This window comes from Psittacula echo, assembly GCF_963264785.1.
Source record: "Psittacula echo genome assembly, chromosome: 8".
In the NCBI taxonomy this organism is placed as follows: Eukaryota; Metazoa; Chordata; class Aves; order Psittaciformes; family Psittacidae; genus Psittacula; species Psittacula echo.
In genome coordinates this window covers 15,634,150-15,653,810 of record NC_137744.1, presented here as the reverse complement: position 1 = coordinate 15,653,810, position 19,661 = coordinate 15,634,150, and the positions used below count along the sequence as shown (strand labels likewise).

Sequence of the window (19,661 nt, the reverse complement as noted above, 5' to 3'; positions counted from 1 at the left end):
CTGGACACATTCCTGTGTAACCTTATCTAGGTGTTCCTGCTCTGGCAGGGGGATTGGACTAGATGATCTCTTGAGGTCCCTTCCAATCTCTAACATACTGTGATACTGTGATACTGTGACTGGCATTCTGCAAACTAACAGACCAAGGCAATACACTTAGCAGTGCTGCACCTCATCTCCTGGACTCTAATCTCTTAAGTACTTCCATTCTAATGAACAGATCTGCTCTCTAATTCCTCAAAGCAAATATTACTGATTTCCTGGTCACAGAATTACACACGCTCCTCTGAAGACCCCTGTGCCATCTCAGGAGATTAGGGAAGGAAAGCAGAACCATGGTTCTGGTAGCCTCTGTGACTGAGGCAGCTGAGGTTTCTAGAGCATTCGCCTGAGTCTGAGAGTTACAGCTTTTTAGAGACCTACTCCTAGCTTTAGTGATTTTTGTTATTTGCATTTCACACCCTACACCTTGTGATCTTTACACTCGATAGCTCTCTGACAGAACATGTCTACTCAGTTCCAGGAATATGCTTGCTCTACCAAGAGTTTCAAAAACTGCAGCTGTGCAACTCAGCGCACCAGATTTTCAACTTCAAGCTCAACCAAATTACTATTACCTTCAGCAGCAAAATCTCCTGGCTTTCTGTTTAACTGAAAGTATACCCAGAAGATAGTTTGGTCTTCCCCCCCACCCAGAGGTTGGTTGGTTTGTTTTTTCATTTTAGACTTGTTAAAGGCATCTACTTAAAATTAATCCTGCTATCAGTAACCCGTGCTCTTCACTAGAACCTGAGGCTCCTTTGAGTCTCACGGCTAGAGAACTCTTTGACCACAGACTGGAAGAGACTCAGCCCCTACAGTTTAACCTCCCCCTTTGAACCTATTGCCCTCAGAACAAGACAAGTATTTCCCAGGGTGATGTCTCAATTCTTTTTAAACAGAAGATAAAAAACAACATCCAAAACTTTCATGTTTCCATTATTTTTCCAAAAAGCCACAACTTTTGTCCCCTGCCTGAAAAGTCAGGCACTGCTTGCAAGGACTAAATACCTACATATTTTATGTCTGAGATATGCAAAAACTTACTTCAAGGTAGAACTCTCCCCCCAGAGAGTACAATTGTAGGAGGCACTGACTATAAAACTGGTAACTTGAAAACTGCTCACATCTCTTCCGAGCACTACATCACTGTTAAGGCTTCCAAGCATTTGCTGGAGTGGTCTCCAAAGATCTCTAAACAATTCTGTTAACAACTGACCAGAGTGTGAGTGTAGCTAAGGGTGAGCACAAAAAAAGAAATGTAGGGTTGCAGTGCACACTGTATGTGAACGTATGAACACACACTCATGTTAGGTACCCATTATTTTTCTCCTGATTCACTGATCCCCAAAATCCTGGGACCCCAAAGAACTGAGGAATATATTCTGCATGCAGCATCATGGTGAAGGGGAGCAGACCAAGAAGTTGCCCCAGTATGTCTTCACAGGTTTACAGAAAGAGGAAAGAAGTTGTTTTCACAGTTCTTGAGTGGATGAGCACATATATATTGTAGTAAAAATGGGAGAACGTAAAAGCATTCAAAGACAGAACTAAAAAAAATAACTTGTGTCTTTTAAGTAGATGTCCCTAGCTTTTCCAGTTCCAATTCCATGAACCCACAATGAGCTTCTCCAGAGGTGTGTGTCATGACCACCTGGTAAGCAAGAGCTTTGATATGGAACTCTCCCACCTAACTTACAAACTAGAAGGGTTCTATAGAGAGCCTGCCCAGTCATTGCTTAAACAAATATACAAATCCATCTTTGAATAGAAACTTATGCTGCCTAAAATTAATAGAACAAATAAAGTTTAAATTGGTTTCCAAATCCTACCTAAATTAGCTAAAGGAAGATAACCATGCAAGCACACTATGCATTCACACTTGAAGTGCATTCAGCCTCAGCATCCAAGAAGCATCACATTCCTACAGAAGCCCTAAAAATATTAGCAAGAGGAACTTTTCAACTGCTTTAGAAGTATATTAGAAGACTACAAGAATGAACAACAGTCACTAACCTGTTCCTTAACAGCAGTGTTTACATTGGTCAGGTAGTGTTGACAGATTTGACAGAACACTCTCATCTGCTTCTTTAGACGTAGAAGATCCTCCTTTAAAGAGAAGGATTTCATATAACAGGTTTGCTCTTACAGTTTTATAGTGACATTTAGTGTCTGCATTTTCACAGAACTATGCACCACAGACACAAAGTTGCAATAGTCAAGGTCACTGCATTATTTTAAAATCACTATTACAAATAAAAACAGCGGGCAGCAATTTCCTCAATTTTGTCATCCCGTGTACCACAAAAAGAGATGAAAGTTGGGATGAAAATGGTAAAATGACTTATTAAACAGTAGTAACACCTCCCCTCCCCCCCCCAAAGAAACCAACCACCAACACCCTCCCCCACCCCCAAACCAAACAAGATCCTAGAGCACAAACCATTTTCTCTTTAAAATACCCATAGTCTCAACCTAGAGGATAGATTTTAGGTAGCTGTTCGTAACTACAGTAACAAGGCTACATGGCATTATTGATTTTGTTTTGTAACTCATTGCTTGGGGACAAAGTAAAAGGTCAGATGGGAGTTGGGGGTTTCTACCCCTCTACCATTGGAAAAAAAGAAGAAAATTTGTAGCTTTCTAAGTGTTGCAACAACTTCCAGAAAAAAAAGATTACTGAGCAAATAAAGTATCAAATCAGTACAAATTCCATCCACATGTGTAGCACAGTTGGTGTTACTCAACCACATGAAGATTTTAGCCCACGTACAACAGGGGAAGACCAACTGTGTAACCAGCATCAGTCCAAACAAAAGAAATACCCCTGAGAAGTTTAAAAACTATCCACACTATCTAAACCAAAACAAGTCTCTCCCCTCAAAGAAGCAGGTAACACACTGGTACAACACATTATTTATTTAACCTCAATGGGAATCTCAACAGCTGTTTCTTGACTATGAGTTTAAGTATAATATGATTTTAGAACACACGCACTAACATAAAATCTTTTCTCTCAACATTTACCATTCAGATTACTTATACTGATGTTAGGAGAATTACACATAGGATTATTCTTTCCTTTATGAAGAATTAAACATCTAAATTTTAATAAAAATTGAACTATTTAGTCTCTTATTTTAGCAGCCTATATTATGAAGCTGATTCCCATACTCAGTTAACCTGTTCAAAACCAGCACAGAGTCAGCAGTTGCCACAGAAAAAAAAACCCCAACAAACAAACCCTCCCCCCAAAAAACTTTAGGCACAGTACATTTCTGTCACTTCTGTTTGTGTGTTTCAACTTCTTAGCTGTTACATTCCAATGACACTGAACAGAAGCCAATGGAACTTCTTCATGTACCTAGTCTATTTGGCAGCAATCAAGCAGTTAAATACGATGAAACAGGCTTAACATCTGAACCACAACTATGAAAGCTTTAATTTACCCTATTTTATTATACAAGAGTGGACAACAGTTCCAATAAAGACCAATTTCCGAATAAGTTCTTTTCATTCCTGCTGAAAGTACTACGAATTACATTTTACTGCAAAATAGGTAAGTTAATCTTCACCTGTAACCTAACTTTCCACTATTTAGCTCTGCTTCTGCCATCAGGCTTGTTATAAAGGTTTAATCACCATTACAACAGACTCAGATTGATGACTACCCTTTAAAGAATAAGCTAACAAAGTCTCCAGATGCTCTCCAGATCCTTCACTCACTTAAGTGGTTCTCAATAGTCTATGTATCTGTATCAGATATTTTAGGGTTTGGAAATGCTAAAAAAGCCATTAAACACCAGATGGGTAAACTAGCTTAGCCAGCTAGTTGAAGACTTCAATTACTGAATCAGTAAGGCCACAATTATTCACTGGGCTAATGAAATCTTAACATGATAGCTAAAAGTAGAAAGAAACACTATGATCTCACAAAGGTGTTCTCTGTTATAAAAAACATTAGTACAAGTTACAAAGCTGCTTCTCCATTCCTGTACCTACCAGAAGCCCATGCTAGCATACCCTAAAAAAAAAGAATTTATACATCCTCACATTAAAATTAGTTTATCATAATAATGGATTATTAATTACAAATTGTAATTTATATATTATGAATTATTAATGCCATTAGTTCTCTTTGTTTTCTCCCTAATAATGCCTACAACTACTTCTTCTTAAGTATGGCAATCCAAGTGTTGAAAAAACCTGAAGAATGTACTTATTTCATCTCTGACATAAAGGATGTGTTATCAGTAACTCCAGTAACGAAGTGCAATCCCAGCATAAGTTTCCAGTGAAAGAGCACAAAATACACCCTTCTCACAGTACTGTAGAAGGCTTCCAGAAAAAGTATATTTGATTATAAGGTTTTTTTAGTTAAAGAAATCAAAATGTGTCAGGTCTTAAACTCCATTCTGAACTGTCTAACCTTTCAAAACTCGTCTTTCATTAGGCTGTTCACACAGCAAACCACCTCATCGCCCTCTTCAAGCAATGCCATCAAGTACAAGAAACCTTAATCCTTCCTCCAAGATTTTTCAAGAAGTGAAATTAGAAAGATGACATTTGCCAGAGCTTTGCCCTTCAAGGTTGCTATACATAGACACAGAACAGGCCCTCTTATTCCCTGAGAAAGTCTGAAACTGAACTTAATCTTTTCATGTCTTTAACAACACATTTAAAAGGCTGATGAAGAGCTAAGTGCCACTGCAACATACTGAGCAGTAAGAATGCTACAGCAGTGGGCAAATTCTTTTATCTTACTGACTTGTCACTGATGCTTTAGAGTTTGCAAAGAAATTCAAGCTCACCTCTTGCAAATAGTAACACTGACTATACAGTGTTTCTTAGTTGGCATTCTACCCCTCCTTAGTACTGTTACTGTGCCAAACTAATCAGTATTGCATTTATTTACTACAATTACTTTAACATGCTGTCAAAATAAGAATAGTAATAATGTTTAAATAATAAAACTATAATAATTCAGAGAAATATTGGGTTTAAAAGTCAAGCATTCCACTACTAAAATTATGAATTCTGAATAACTTATTAGAAAAGCAGATTAAAGCAGGCATAAGTATTAAACAACAAAAAAAAAAATCTTAGTCTTAATTAATTCCATTACAGTTCCCACTTGATGACACTGCAGGTACATACAAATGTTTGTTTACTAGTACAACTGGAACAAGGCATACCTTTGTGGAACTGCTTTCAGTGACTTTTGCTAGCTGCCAAAGGATTACATAATGAGTACACTGCAGTGCATGAATAACAATCTGAAATCAAAAGAGAAAAGGTATTAGATGACAGAGGCCAATAAAAGACAACAACAAAAGCTATTTACTGTTGTACTTATAGAACATTTAACTACAGACCTGTTCTGGCATGTCTCCATTTTCAATGCCAGTTTTCAATAACTTGTAGTTGCAGCCGAACAAGTCCCATCTTGACAGATCATGAGCACTGGGAACATAAGAAATGAAGCAAAGATGCAATTTAACTAACACCATTTCTGCAGTTTGATGTTAACAACTACTAAAAGCTTAAGCTGGTCTAAAATATTAAAAACCTGAACACCCCAAAAAAAGCCTACAAATACCCCACTAAAATTCGACAAAGCACACCCCCAACACCACAAAAAAAATATACCAAAGCAAATAATAAAATCAGAGTATTTCATTTTGTATATACATGATCTTCATATATTCAAAATACATCATGCTCTGCATAACCCTTCATCATTCACACTAAGCAAAAAAAAAAAAAAAAATCCCTCCAAGTTGTATCAAAAAGCTGGTAACAAATTAAAACCAAACACAAACACCACCACCCAACACCACAAACCCGGACAGATGTTTGCAGAAGCCTACTTGTGAAAAGCAGTGATTCTCTTCAGTGTTGACAAGACTTGATATGCATCATCTTCATCAGGTTCCTCCCCCTATTTAATAATCATATAGAGTAAGATATCCCACGCAATGTATGCTAAGCAAGGTAAGGGAACTTCAGATTCTTTTAAATAGACAAAACCACAAACAACAAACAAACAAACAAAAAAAAAAACCACAACAAAAAAACCACAAAAAAAAACAAAAACAAAAAACAACAAAACAACAAACAGAAAAAACACACCCCAAATCTAACCAACAGCAAGCAGAGAGCTGCATCTAAATTATTTATCGATGACGTATTTGCTTTAGAAGAGTTAAAGGGTTTGAGAGAGAAGGTAGCAGTTCATGTTTAGAAATAGCAGCATGTGGAGAACACTGAAGTGGAAGCAAGGAGGAGGGAGAAGGGGGGGGAGGGGGGAGGTAAGGGAAAAAGTCCAGGATAGAGGAATACAATATATTATGTAGGTGCTTCAATTTTCTCTGAAGAATCCAGCAGAGGCCACTGTCAGACAATGGATACTGGACTAGATGGGCCACAGGTCAGTACCTCAATCATACTTCAGTCACAGGAAAAAAGAGTTCTTGAGGGAAATTATTTATTCTAATCTCCCAACAAGTTTTGACTAAGTTGCATTTGGAGAAAGAGTAAAAACAAAGTGTCCAACCAAAAATATCTATTTAAATATACAGGATAAAATATCTAAGGTCACAGAAACTCCTCAGTTTAGCAGAGATACTGCACGCTCATCGTGCTTTACTGTTCTGAGTTGCACAACCTTATCAAAGCACTGTGGATTTCAGCACTTCTACCAAAGTATTCGCTATTTTCCTTCAAGTCAACAGTCTGACATTTAGCTTCCTTGCTTTAGCCCTCCTTTTTCTTACAAAGGGGGGAAAAAATGGATTACTAAGCACATTTCTTATATAGTCCACATAAGTTTACAGTTTCTAGAGCAAAGTCCTAGTTCAGGTCACTAAGCAAGAGGAACAGGAGCAAAGCTTGATAAAATCATCAGCAAGTGTGGAGAATGAAGTTGTCAAAAACACACTTCCCATGCTCCTTATCAGATGAGGAGGAGGAGAAACAAGTTTTGTCTGAATGTCAGAGATCCCACAATGTTAAAAAACTATCAGAAAATTCTCACTCTTCAGATTAGCACAGTGTGGGAACAAAGTGATTTTTAAGCTATTAATTGCATCTGCTTGCATCCAGAAAGAAAGGGGGAGTGCTTTCAAGAGATTTCAAGAGAACAGCAATATGCAACCACAGGCAAGACTAGCAACTCTAGCAGATCTGAGGAGAATCCTAGTGGAATTACAACACTGCCATCTCTCATAAGCTTCAAAATTTAAACGGTAAAAAGTTTACATAATTTCATAGTTTATCTGAAACTTTTCAAAAGGCACTTGTGAAAAGGAGAATAAAACTGAAAACTAACTGTTCTTACATAAAAGAACAGTCTGAGTTCATATAATCACAGCAATGATAGTGCTGTATTATTGTGCCTGACTGCACAATTCTGCAAGTCAGAGGGAAGATCCCATGCCTTCTGGAAGGCAGAAAAACATACTCGAAATATTTACAGGGGCAGGAAAAGCTGGTCTTGCACATTAAAATACCTCTTGCAGGAAGTCTTCAAGAAGTCGATTAAACTTGTCTGCCAACTCATCTATTAACTGACTTCTTGCAATGTCAACCCTGTTGAAGATGGTGAATTCTTCGTTACAGAGAGCATGGTATGTCTTTGAACAGGCTTCCAAGACATCTATATCTGTGTGCTTCTCTACGATATCCCGGATTTGTCGCAGTAAGGCATCCAAATGCTACAAGAAAGATGAGGCATGAAAAAAAAAATTACATACACACACACACACACACACACACACACAAACACACGTATTTTTAATAAACCTTAAGGAATTTTAAAAGACACATTCAATTTATTACTTTTGTAACTAGGATACAGAGCACAAAACACTTCTGGAAGTTCAAAGTATATTAAAAATCTATTTAGCAAAGAAATAAGTAGGAGCTTGTCAATGGCTAAGGATTCGATGCATTTTAAGTAGTCATTAAAATTTGCAATTGTCAGTACGGTTTTATCTAACACTTGAATTTGCAGTGACAACTGAACAACACAGCCGCGTTTATCTCCCACTCACACAAACATTTATACGTGTTCTTAAAAGCTGTATAATTGAAGATTTAGTTTCATAACACCCAAGTGTCAGCAACTGAAGTTGTTCTTACATGCCTCCCCTCAACCTGAGTTGCTCACTGCTACTCTTATCACTGCTAGGCTGTGCTGTCAACTAAACATGTCATTACTTTTCTGACCCTATATTATTTCCATATAATTATTTCAACTTGCTTCACAATACAGCAAATCTAAGGAGAAAAGAGAGATGCGAATAGCTTACACCAATTTCACCACCATGGCAGATAAAAGGAGAGCAGTATACATGATTTGTGATCTGGTAGTTTTCCCATGTTTCATTGCAATGAAGATGGTGATTAATCAGTTTCAGAGATCAGAAAAAGAAAACTTAAGCTATTTCTACAAGCTTTATATGTCAGGCAGCATACCTCAAGCATGACCATAACCTGGTAATAAATGCTCTTGCATGAAGTTCATCTAACTGGCAAGATTCTCTGTTAAAACTTGCCAGACAGTTTTCTAACAACTCAAAGAGTTTCAGTATCCTTAAGAACAGCAGCCAGTTACAGCTCTGAAGTCCAAGTCTCACTCTCAGTAAGGGTTATGATAAATGGCGACTGAAATTCCAGTGACTAAGTCTAAATTCTGGGGTTTCTCCTTCTGTGTTAAGTTTTACTGAATGTTACCTTACCTTTTCTAATCGCCCTGTTGTATAGATTTCCAAATCAAAGTACTGTGGTAACTGCAGTAAGTTGGTGACTTTTTCTGCATCTACAGAATACTGTAATATTGACAAGGAAAAAAGTTGAAATTAAAAGTCTTGAACAAAATAATTTGTTACAAACCAATCAAATACTAACAGAAACTAATAGCAAAAAATGAAAACTTGTACAAGTCATACAGTTAATTACAAAACTACACTTGCTAAGATTTCAACAACTGTCCATCAGCAAGAAATGGAATCACACCTTTGCTAGCAGCTGAGGAAGTGCCACTGCAAAAAGTTCAGTAATTTTTGTCCTGTCATCCAGCTGGGTTTTCTTTTCCTTTGCTGTCAGCACCTAAAAGATCAATATTGTAAGGATTTTACAACTAAAAGTTCTAATGCAGTATTACATTACCATTAACGAAATGACAGGTATGCCGACCTTTTAGTATCACTGTAAAACATTGGGGGAAGATGGAAAGACACTTTATAAAAAATAAGTAAATCCTGCCCTGCCACAAAACACCACTATAAGAAGGCTGGGCTTGACAATGAAGTAGCAGCAAATCTTTCAGCTTATGGTTTTAAATGATATTTACTCAATTCATATGTCAAATTTGACCATGACAAGTTCTCAATCTGTTCGTAAGTAGGTTTCTTCCCAAAATCTTGGAAAGGAGTTCCCATCCCTTAATGCCCCAGTAAAAAAGAGGGCAGCCTAAACTCTTACATGATCAGAGAGACTATGAAGTATGTTCTCTTCCCTCATTCTCCTCTTTCAAATTGAAAATAATTTTTGCTTTCCCCAAACTTTGATTTTTGTTCTCCTTTCCAACCAATATTCTTTCATTCTGTATTACCTTCAACAATAAAATCAAACGTACTCCAAACAGGATTGAGCACGTGCCAAAGCCTAGAAAAAGTGGACTTGCCAGGGTAGTCAGAATCTGGGGGATGTGAAGACCAAAGCTCAATTCCTGAATTCAGTCCCTTCAGCAGGAGCTGCCGACAATTTTTTCCTTCTTCCTACACTGTCCCCACACAGCCATTCCCACATTTGTAGAAGAGCAGCTTTTTGCTTCTTACCCTTTTCCCTGTTCCTCTTCCCACAGGAGGATGACATTCAGCTGCTTGCCGAATTGTACAAAGCATTATTTCAATCAGTGCGCTTTCCTGTCTATCTGTTAAAGCTGAAATTAAAAAAAGAGATGTTAATACATAGCTTGATTTTTCATTTTCTACAAGTATTAGTATCTAAGAATCAAAATGTGTGGCAATTATCTTTTTCCCCCTTAAGAGTCAAAAATAAAGGGGGCAGGGGGCGTTATTTAGGCCACTAGCTTGTTTCTAGGGGTGGGGGTGACACAGTGGATAGAGAAGATAAGCCCCTTACAAAACAACACAATATTTTAAATTGAGAGAATATAACTGGATGAGCCGAAGAACAGGATGGAACAAATACCAACTTTTATGATCATTTTAGTTCCTTTTCACTTTTCTGAGGTCCACTTACTAGGACTTATGAATTACAGAATTATGCCAGGGGGTTGAGCTGTTTTTACTGTCATCGAAAAAATGACAGTATTTTTCCATAAGGTAATTTTAACGCTCAATAAATGAACCAGCTTCACAAGCAACTTGGTTTCTCAAAAGCCAGAATTGCAGCCTGAACCTGTGGAACAACAAGGCAACTGGACACTACATGCTTATTCCCTCTCTTTTCTCCCCACCACTGTTGTTCTGTGTCTCACTTCCATATTAGAAGTGATGTCTTTTTACTCTTCCTTATATTCTATAGTCAGTATTTAGTCATTTATTACAATCACAAAAAAGAGAGTATTTGGAGACTCATAAATGTAATCAACTTACACTCTTATAAATCAAGACTAAGAGAAATTGCAGAGCAATGTAAAGATCTACAAAAATCCCTTACGTTCTTCTCCATTGAGAGGCTCCTCCAACAGAAGACTGTTCATACATTCCCAGTCCTTCAAGAGGTCTGTTGCACAGTCCCACATGCTGTCCACAAGATATGCAGCATGTTCATGCAACTAAAACGGGAACAGATTAATTATTATTCTTTATCAGTAATAAAATTCATTCTAGAGAACTTGCCGTGATACAAGGTATTTGTCTCAGTTGGCTCCTGTTTGTGGCATAAAAAAAAAAGAAAAGAAAAAAGAGAAAATTCTGCAGCCTGCGTGGCTCAACAAAAGCCTCTTCCCCAATTAACCTAAAAAGTTGAATCCAGACCAACTGCTACAGAGTTGTGCCACGAGATCTGTCAGACCATGGGGGACAGGAGGGCGGGGGTGGTGGTTGTGGGGTTATGTTTTGGTTGCTTGGTTTTCCCTCCCCCCTTATAAATCTCATAAATCACGATTTCTTTCTGCCAATGTACTAGCATGAAGAATGACGGAAGAATATTTGTCAGAGTAGAGCTCACAGCCTGTCTCAACACTGTGTACTGGACAGGTCCTTCAAATAAACATAACCACACTAAACAGTCTGTTAGTATTTGAGCAACCTGGGAGCCAAGAAAACCAGCACAGATTCATAGTTACTAACCAACGAGGGGGGGGGGGGGAAACAGTAACAAATAACAAAAAAAACAACAAACAAAACCTACACCACAGAACCAAGGATAGCCCTGAAACTCAACTTACTTCACTTTCCAAAAAGAAAAACACTAATGTCTTCACAAGATTAGCATTTGGACTTTGTCTTCCCCTCCTTTTAAGTATTCCATCATCTTCAGGATCTCTGCGGCTGAAAAGCCTAAAAGAAAAATTGTTTCAGGACAAGTTTCTTCTTCATTGCCTTTGCCAGAGTTAACTCACATCAAGATACTGTTTCTTCATAGACACACACTCAATACCTCGCTGCCTGGCTCCATGCTTTTATTTTGAAAGGAAGTAATTTGAGCCAAGTACCATTTGCACTATTTCATATATGCTGTACTGGTATTCCACTGACTGTTTTCAGTGGAATGTATAATTATAACAAAATACTTTACAAACATTGGTGATAACTGCAGGTGCTTGAGGTCCCAGTGCTCCTCTTTATCTAATTATGTTTTCTGAACTTCCCCACATGAGACTTTAAAGCCACAAAGAAATACTGGAAAGTCTGCGAAGTATTAGATGGAAAATCTATTTTGCTTACCTACGCACCTGATGTGTACTGACTCTCTCCTTTTTTCAATGTTTTAAAACAGGAAAATACCTTATGAACTGGCAATATGAGCCGGCTTGGGGAGCACATGACACTCGAAGTGGGAAAATACCCATTACGATGCAAGCACAAGTTTTAGTACCAAACTACATCAGCATTTTAGATGCTTCACAGAACACAGGAAGGGTCGGAAAGGAGAAGACAGACGAATATTTTTATTACATTCCCTGTAGGCACAAGCTTTTAAAGCACAGCCTTCAAAATGATTCTCTTTTTCCCATTCAGAAAAACTACAACAGTTCAAAAACTACAGTAGCATCACATATTCTGCAAGTTTGCTCTTAAGATCATTTCATTACTCAGTTTTTTTCTTAAGGCCACTTAATTACTCCGTTTTTCCTTTTCTTAATTAAAACTAATGGAAATCATAGTATTAATGCTCACACTAAAACCTACAGGTACAAAAATTAACTGCAATTTCTCTATCTTACTTTTTATAAAGAAATTCCCCTGCGGCAACTGCTACTGGCCGATGAGCTGAATAAACCAGATGGTAGACATTCTCACAGTCTTCTGCAGTCAGAACTTCTTCACTACTCCTAGGAGTGGGAATGGGAAGAAGGAAAGTCAAAAAAACCAAGCTGAGTCAACAGACCATGAACTCTAAATGAGGGAGATGAAAATGAAGGACAATCTAAATCTTCTCCTTAAATTTATAATCTTATAAATTATAATCTTATAACCAAAACCAAGATAGCTTAATTCCAAAGTCTTCCTAAACAAAAATTACTGATAAAGCATAAGCATTTGGTAGAAGGTTATGCTCAAAAGTTCAGTTACTGTGTAATGTTCACATACATATTGTATTTCTTCAATTCACAACAGCTTCAAATTAGGGAGGCTGAATTTTAAGTTGCTAGGCTTCACACTTAACTGTGGTAAGTAACAACACTGCTCTAGCCAGGTTACTTTTTGAAGTTCTTATCCGAGAGCAAGATGCAGACATTTCCCTAGATTTTGGATTATTTGAGTTCTGCCAAGTTGCTGTCCTTGCCCACAGGTATGAGAAATACTTGAACATTTTAATATTTGTTGTAGGTCAGATAAGGAGATAAACATATACTTACTGTAAAACAAGAGTGAGTAATTTTATTGCTTGGACTGCAACATCATATTCTTTGTCAAGAGTCATAGACACAATTCTATCCTAAGAACACAAAAGAAAGTATTTTCAAAGAGGAAAGAAGTGTAATATCAACTTTAAAAGAATTTGTATGTACTTAAAAATATGAAGTTACACTAACCTTGAACCGACTGGTGAAGAGTTCCAATTTGGAATTAAGCTCTTTATTATAGTAAAGCCCTTGCAAAGCAGTTAGGCATTTGAGTCTTACTTCCCCTTGCTAAAATAAAATTAAGAACTGGATTAGAAGTCAAAGGTAGGATACAGATGTGATCTTTAAACCATACAACACAAGTTTCTTTTGCAGTCTGAATTAATTCAGAGACTGAATGTTCTCAAGATATACTATCAGTAATCACATTAATGACACAATAGTATGTCCTTGTCTGTAACAAGATGGTGGAGAAAAAAAACCAAACTCAATGTTTTACTGCACTTAGTATCTCTGCAAGTCAAAATACACTCATTTAATTCTTTAAAGATGTACTCTAAATGCTCAAGATATTTCTAAGTGGAATTCTGTGTGTTTCTTTCCACTTAAATTAAAACTGGCAACACCTACGTCATTAATGACCATCTCATGTTAGATTAAGAATTGCCAAGTAGACAGAAAGATTCCTCCAGATGTACAAGATCTGCCTTAGCAGAGAACATGGTTGAAGGTATAGATACAGAAGTATTTTTCAGAAGCCTAAGACACCTGACTTCACACAGTTTTTTATCACCCCACTGCCAGAGTTTATTGGGTTTTGACACACAAGCCACGAACAGCATAGCACGAGTGAACATCCCTCATTTGTTTCACTTCAAATTCAATAGCTTGAAGCCTCCAATGCAGGAACTGCAACAACATGCTGACTCAACAATGAATCGAGGAGCATATCCTAAACCGTATCTGTTGACCACTTCAAGCAGAGAATAATTTCTAGCTGGTAAGAAACACCCTGAGACGCCCATCTCAGTAGTGACTGATCAGAACAATTAAAAGATCAGAGCCCAGTCTGGGAAGATCACTAACCAACAACACATGGAGTTATCCTTCATGACTCCCTTCGTTTTCCTCAAGGCAGCTTACCTTATCATGCATAGTCCACCCTACATATTTTAAGTAGCTGTCATTTAGAAAGGCATCACTGTACATTTTCATCCATATTCCAATCTCTTCAATGCAGATAGCTCTTATTTCAGCAATTGCATCTCTGTAGAGGTAAATAGGGCAATAGGATCAAATGGATGAATAATTAGAAATAACTTGTCACCAGCTTCCAAAACAAATGAATGAAGTTACAAATTACTCAGTAAGAGAAACTTACCGGTATCTATGCACAAAAACACCTTTAAATATTGCATTCATCATGTTTTCTATTTCATCCTGATTTTCCTGAAGCTGAAAGAACGAACAAAGCACATAAAACAGTGAGCAGCACTTCTATATTCAGATTAGATAGTGCTGATGCTAAGGCAAACTAAGTCAACATTTGCCAGTGTGACCATTAAATCTTTCCATGAAATAGTCACAAATCTGTTTCACAGTACAATATGCTATTATTTAAGGAACTGTACCTATCACAGCATACAAATTTTAGGGATTTTGACCACTGGCAAACTGTTCTTCAACTGTAACAAAAGCGTCTTACGCTTTTGCAAGCTCCTTAAGTTATCTGTAAGAAAAATGGACTTAATTTTCTAGGAAGTTTTTAAGCCAAGCATTCAGCCCAATTTTTAATACATTTGCTATGTTTTGATGGACATGTCATTATTAGAACAATACCCAAATCATGGGAACTGCATTACAAGGAGTCTTTTCCTGTATGCTAAAGAATTTGCAAGTTAAATCATTTACTCTGGCTTAATTAAAGAGGAAAAAAAAAGCAGGAACTGAGTAAAGTATTGCCAAAACAAAATCATTTAAGAATTTGAATCTGAAAAATAATAATGAGGGAGACAAATCCAGCCTCCAAATAACAAGAAAAAAGACATACAAAAGAGTCAAAAAGTGATATATGTATGTGATATGTGTATTAATACACAAAAAATTGTATTTGCTTTCAAAGTGCAAGACAGGGGGTGCACATATGCAGGAGAATGGATAGAAAAGGTAAAGAACCTCGCCTACAGAAGCTGATATCCTAAAAGCCAATAGTAAGCCCAACTGAGACTGGTGAAAGTTTTAATTCTCACATTACCGCATTTTGTGATGTATCTGTGTATTGCTTATAAAAGGACTGGTTCTGTACACGCATCTGGAATAACTACATTTAAGGGATTTAGTGTGTTTAAAGGATCAGTCCCAAACCACAAGGCATTTGTGGGACAAACTAACAACTTTGCCTTCTGTACATCTGAGCTGTCAACAAAGTAGAGATCTTTACAGCACAGAAGTTGAAGAGCAAAGGTGAGATACTTCCTTTGATCATGAGGTTATTTCTAATGTCTAGAAAAACCCTATCCACTGAACAAAAAACACATACCAAAACACCAATTCCCCCTCAAAAAAACAAACCCTTAAAAAACCTGAATGAATGAGGGCTTTAAACAAGACAGCTCTGTCAGCAATGAATCAGCAAGTCCCTTTTACACGAAAAGAAAGAAAACACAAGTAGATTGCATTTTCAATTTTCATCGTGATTTCTGTAAAAGAAAAACCTTATCTAAAGCCTTTCAACACACTTTCTGCTGAGACTGGTATTGACAACATAAAATACTATTTTGCCCCAACATGATGGGCTGGTTCTCTAGATGCCAAAAGCAGTCAATTGTAGGATAATTTTTCTTACATATTTCAGCTCAGTTTAGGAAACTGGTCAAGAAGTATGATAAAAAAAAAAAAATATATCTCTTACTGATTGCAGTCTCTCCTGTTAACTTGACTAACACTGCACTATCTGAATTTTAAGTCTACATTTACCTCTTTTTACAGAAAACCAGGTGATGAGAAGCACTTTTTGAAGTTTTTCAGACATTAAACATGAACAACTTAAAGAATGAAACACAGGTGACTAATAACTACCTCTACAAAGAAAACAAATTAGAGAACAAGACTTATTTATCAACACTCATCCTACACATGCCAGCTAGCCAGTTGCACTAACCTCCTTTCTCTTCTGTAGTAGGAGTTCCAGCCTATCATTGGCTCGTTTCCCTATTATTTTATTTCGTTCTGCTTCATACTGCCGTTGTGTATTGTCCATGTTAATACTAAGATTTAATGCCACATTCACTAAAGCAGTCATCAGCTTCATGGCTACAAAAAAATGGTGGAAAGAATAAGGATTATGGTTACCTGAGCTAAGAAAAGCAATAAGCAAGAACACTGACACCCTTCTCCTGTCAACCCTTTCTGTATTTATGAAAACATATTCAGTGTAAATTTCTTGACATGCAAATTGCAGCAGTTTTCCTAAGTACTGCATCATTACTTATCAACACAATAAATAGAAGACTGACATTTTGATAATTTTCTTCTATTTAATACTATAAGCACTACTGTTGAATTAAGATACAGGATAGGAAATGCTTCCCCCAAAACATGCAGGCAGAAATCCAAGATTTACAAACATATCCCAAGAAAGATTGAAGATTTCACAGTTAAGATCAGTTGGTAGACTGGTTTTCTCAATCATCCAACCTTAAACATAGAAGTTTCTTTGCTCAAAAGCAAATGTCTTGGACAACCAATACTACTATTTTTCCCCTCAATTTAATTATAATGAGGGGCAGCTTTCTTCAACTATTGCTTTATTCGCAAGAGTGGAAAAAGGACATTAGACAGAAGCCAGAGAACTATAACTGTAAGATGTAAGACATTTGCGTGAGATTTTTTGCATGCTATTATTTCTGAATCAACCCCTTTAAAAAGGGTGCAGATGAATGTGCCTATTCCAGAAACCAGGAAGTGGTCAACAGCATACTTGCTTTTCTTTTGAACTTTTGTAGCACTGGCATGAACAGACTTACACTGGCAAAGCATACACGGAACATCATTAAGAGTGTATCACTAGCAAAATTTGATGAGTAAGGCATAAAGGCATGCAGATATATCGAACTATCATCACACATCATCGTCTCCAAGGATATCAAGATGAAAAGAACAAGTCTGAGCTAATCTCAGAAGCCAAATTACAGTAACAGTAAATATGGATACAAGGATTTTGCTGGCTGCCTCCATCCCATAGAAAACACAGTCTTTAAGAATACAACCTGTAATCTCATGCAAAATGCCAAATAATTGCATAAAATCAACAGAATCCACTACTGATGTGAACAAATGCAAACACACTACTGATAAAGTATTTTATGTGAGAGAAATCAATATGGAACCGGGCAATTTCTGCAACCTTTATTCAGGCCCAACTCAGACTTTAGAAAGTAGTAAAAACTTGGGTTTTAAGAACTGAAATTTGTATTAGTTATATGGTACAGTGGTTAAATTGATGATACAGCAGTATATCCTCCTGAAATAAATGCATTTGTTCCTCACTCCATAGTAAATGCCATGTGCTAATATATATCCAAGAGAGATGATCGATGAAATAGAAAACTGATCACGTAGCAAGGACTGAAGCTAGCTGTAAATCCGCCAGTTCCAGTGGAGCTTACCAGAACTATTTCCAGTGTGGCAAAAAAGCTCAAGTTTCCTGTACAGTCTAAATTCACCTTGTTCACACTAGAACTGCTATCATAAGCCTCACATAAGTGGACTGCTGCACAATGCCATCTGAGACCCTTCTTCATTAATCAGTGCTGGTTTAGGACTTCTTTAACAAAGCAGCTTATCCTTTGTCCATATAATGGTTTATTTCTTTAATAACACTCCATACTTAACCCAAAAGGGATTTCTTTGTAACTTAACAAATGGGTGGTACGGGAGAGCAAGGAAGGGAACCTTACTGACCTATTTCTATTACTTAAAATCATACAGAAATTCAGTGACTGTATCACTTATGAAGCATTCTTTAAACTTATTTCTAATGCAATAAATGGAGAAGCTACTTTCAATTACATTGTGCCATGGCAGCTATACAGCACAATTTAAATTCACTGTAAAAATTGCATCCGATATAATACAACTCCCATTCTACTTAATGCAAGGCATAAAGAGGTTCAACTGCATTAGAGGTTAAAAATATACTTACACTGTTGTTATGACCAAAGACAAACTTGCAGAATCAACTGAAAAGTTTCCTCCTATTTACTTTCGCTATTAGAGTAAAGGCTAACAAGTATTAAGTACTAGGCAGCTCATAAAGAATGCTCTATAATAATGCTATGGTTTTCGGTAAGGAAAAACCTATAAAGACAAGGTTAAGAAAGCTGTACCAAAACAAGCTGCATTTGATGAAAACCATTATCACACAATGAAATGCAAGTTGAATGTCAAATATGAAAAGTTCAACCAAAACAGTTCTTTCCTGTGCAACACAAAACATACCACATAAGCAATACACAGAGAAACAATGCACTGACCTGCCAGTGTGCTAGTGTGCCGAAATGCTCTGACTTGTGAGTCTGACAGCCCCGTAAGCAGTGAAATGACAGTATCCATCATATATTCATCATATATGATGCTATATTGACATTGTCGGACGAGTACTCCAATAAACTCACAAAAACTGGACTTGAACTTCTTCCACTGGGGACCAGCCATAGTTAGTGGGTAATCTCCGCTGTCCTATTAAAAAACAAAAAGGGAAACAGGAAATTTTCACATCTCTTAAAAGTTATTTTATTAAGATTAATGCTTCAGGTTACACTAGAACAAAACAACCACCACATGAACAGTTAGCTGTCATGTTTAGGAACACTGAGTTCCTAATCAAGTCTACATAATAATAAAGGACCATAATAAAGTTTACAGGGAGATGCATATGTATCAGACTGAAAATTCCTGAAGTCACAAAATGACCTACTGTAAGAGCTTAGATATAACAAATGTGTGTTGCTCTCCCAATCTGGGAACCTTTACAAATAATAGTAAAAATGACAGGGAGGAAAAAACTCAATCACTTGTATCAGTGCTGAGCAGCTTCTTTAAGAGGCTAAACAACATTACAGATTGAAAAATGAAGGAATTATCCATGAAAAGGGATTAAAATCCGAGAGCTGTTCATTAGAATTGTGTTATAAGGAAGACTAGGCATAACACAGTGATAAAAAAACCTGAACAAACACTCCTGGCTGAAGCTTTATAGATTTCATACAATATTACCTTATGTAATGAAATCTATTTATGGCATTGAGATATTTCTAAGTAATGCTAAAATCCTTTTAAACAGAAGTATATTACATTTTCTCCTCTGAAACTTTTTTACTGATGGTGTGGATGCGTATTATTCCCATTATCAGAGAAATTCAGGGACAAGGTTTTAAAGCTAGTATTTGATTGGAGAATAATCAAATTCAAATCCCAAGCTGCAGATTAATAAATGCACGGAAATAAATTTCACAATCATTTTTAAAAGTTAAAGAAGACTTAAGAGGCCTTAGCAGGAACAGGGAAGCATCCCACA

General features: G+C 36.9%; 1 protein-coding gene across 11 annotated transcripts in view; it reads right to left on the bottom strand.

Annotated features, from left to right (window-relative positions):
* STAG2 (STAG2 cohesin complex component) overlaps positions 1-19,661 on the bottom strand; it is a 95,837-nt gene that overhangs the window by 27,125 nt on the left and 49,051 nt on the right. For all 11 annotated transcript variants that reach the window (XR_013957558.1, XR_013957559.1, XM_080624954.1 and 8 more), the window contains 17 exons: positions 18,619-18,823; positions 16,245-16,396; positions 14,466-14,539; positions 14,228-14,351; positions 13,274-13,372; positions 13,097-13,176; positions 12,461-12,568; positions 11,462-11,573; positions 10,729-10,846; positions 9,882-9,985; positions 9,058-9,150; positions 8,781-8,870; positions 7,551-7,754; positions 5,910-5,980; positions 5,415-5,502; positions 5,235-5,315; positions 2,056-2,148 (listed from right to left, as the gene is read on the bottom strand). Coding sequence is in view for 9 of the 11 variants with exons in the window: in XM_080624954.1 (XP_080481080.1) it covers positions 2,056-2,148; positions 5,235-5,315; positions 5,415-5,502; positions 5,910-5,980; positions 7,551-7,754; positions 8,781-8,870; positions 9,058-9,150; positions 9,882-9,985; positions 10,729-10,846; positions 11,462-11,573; positions 12,461-12,568; positions 13,097-13,176; positions 13,274-13,372; positions 14,228-14,351; positions 14,466-14,539; positions 16,245-16,396; positions 18,619-18,823 (1,896 nt within the window). In the remaining 2 variants the exon portion in view is untranslated. The remainder of the gene's footprint in view (positions 1-2,055; positions 2,149-5,234; positions 5,316-5,414; positions 5,503-5,909; positions 5,981-7,550; positions 7,755-8,780; positions 8,871-9,057; positions 9,151-9,881; positions 9,986-10,728; positions 10,847-11,461; positions 11,574-12,460; positions 12,569-13,096; positions 13,177-13,273; positions 13,373-14,227; positions 14,352-14,465; positions 14,540-16,244; positions 16,397-18,618; positions 18,824-19,661) is intronic.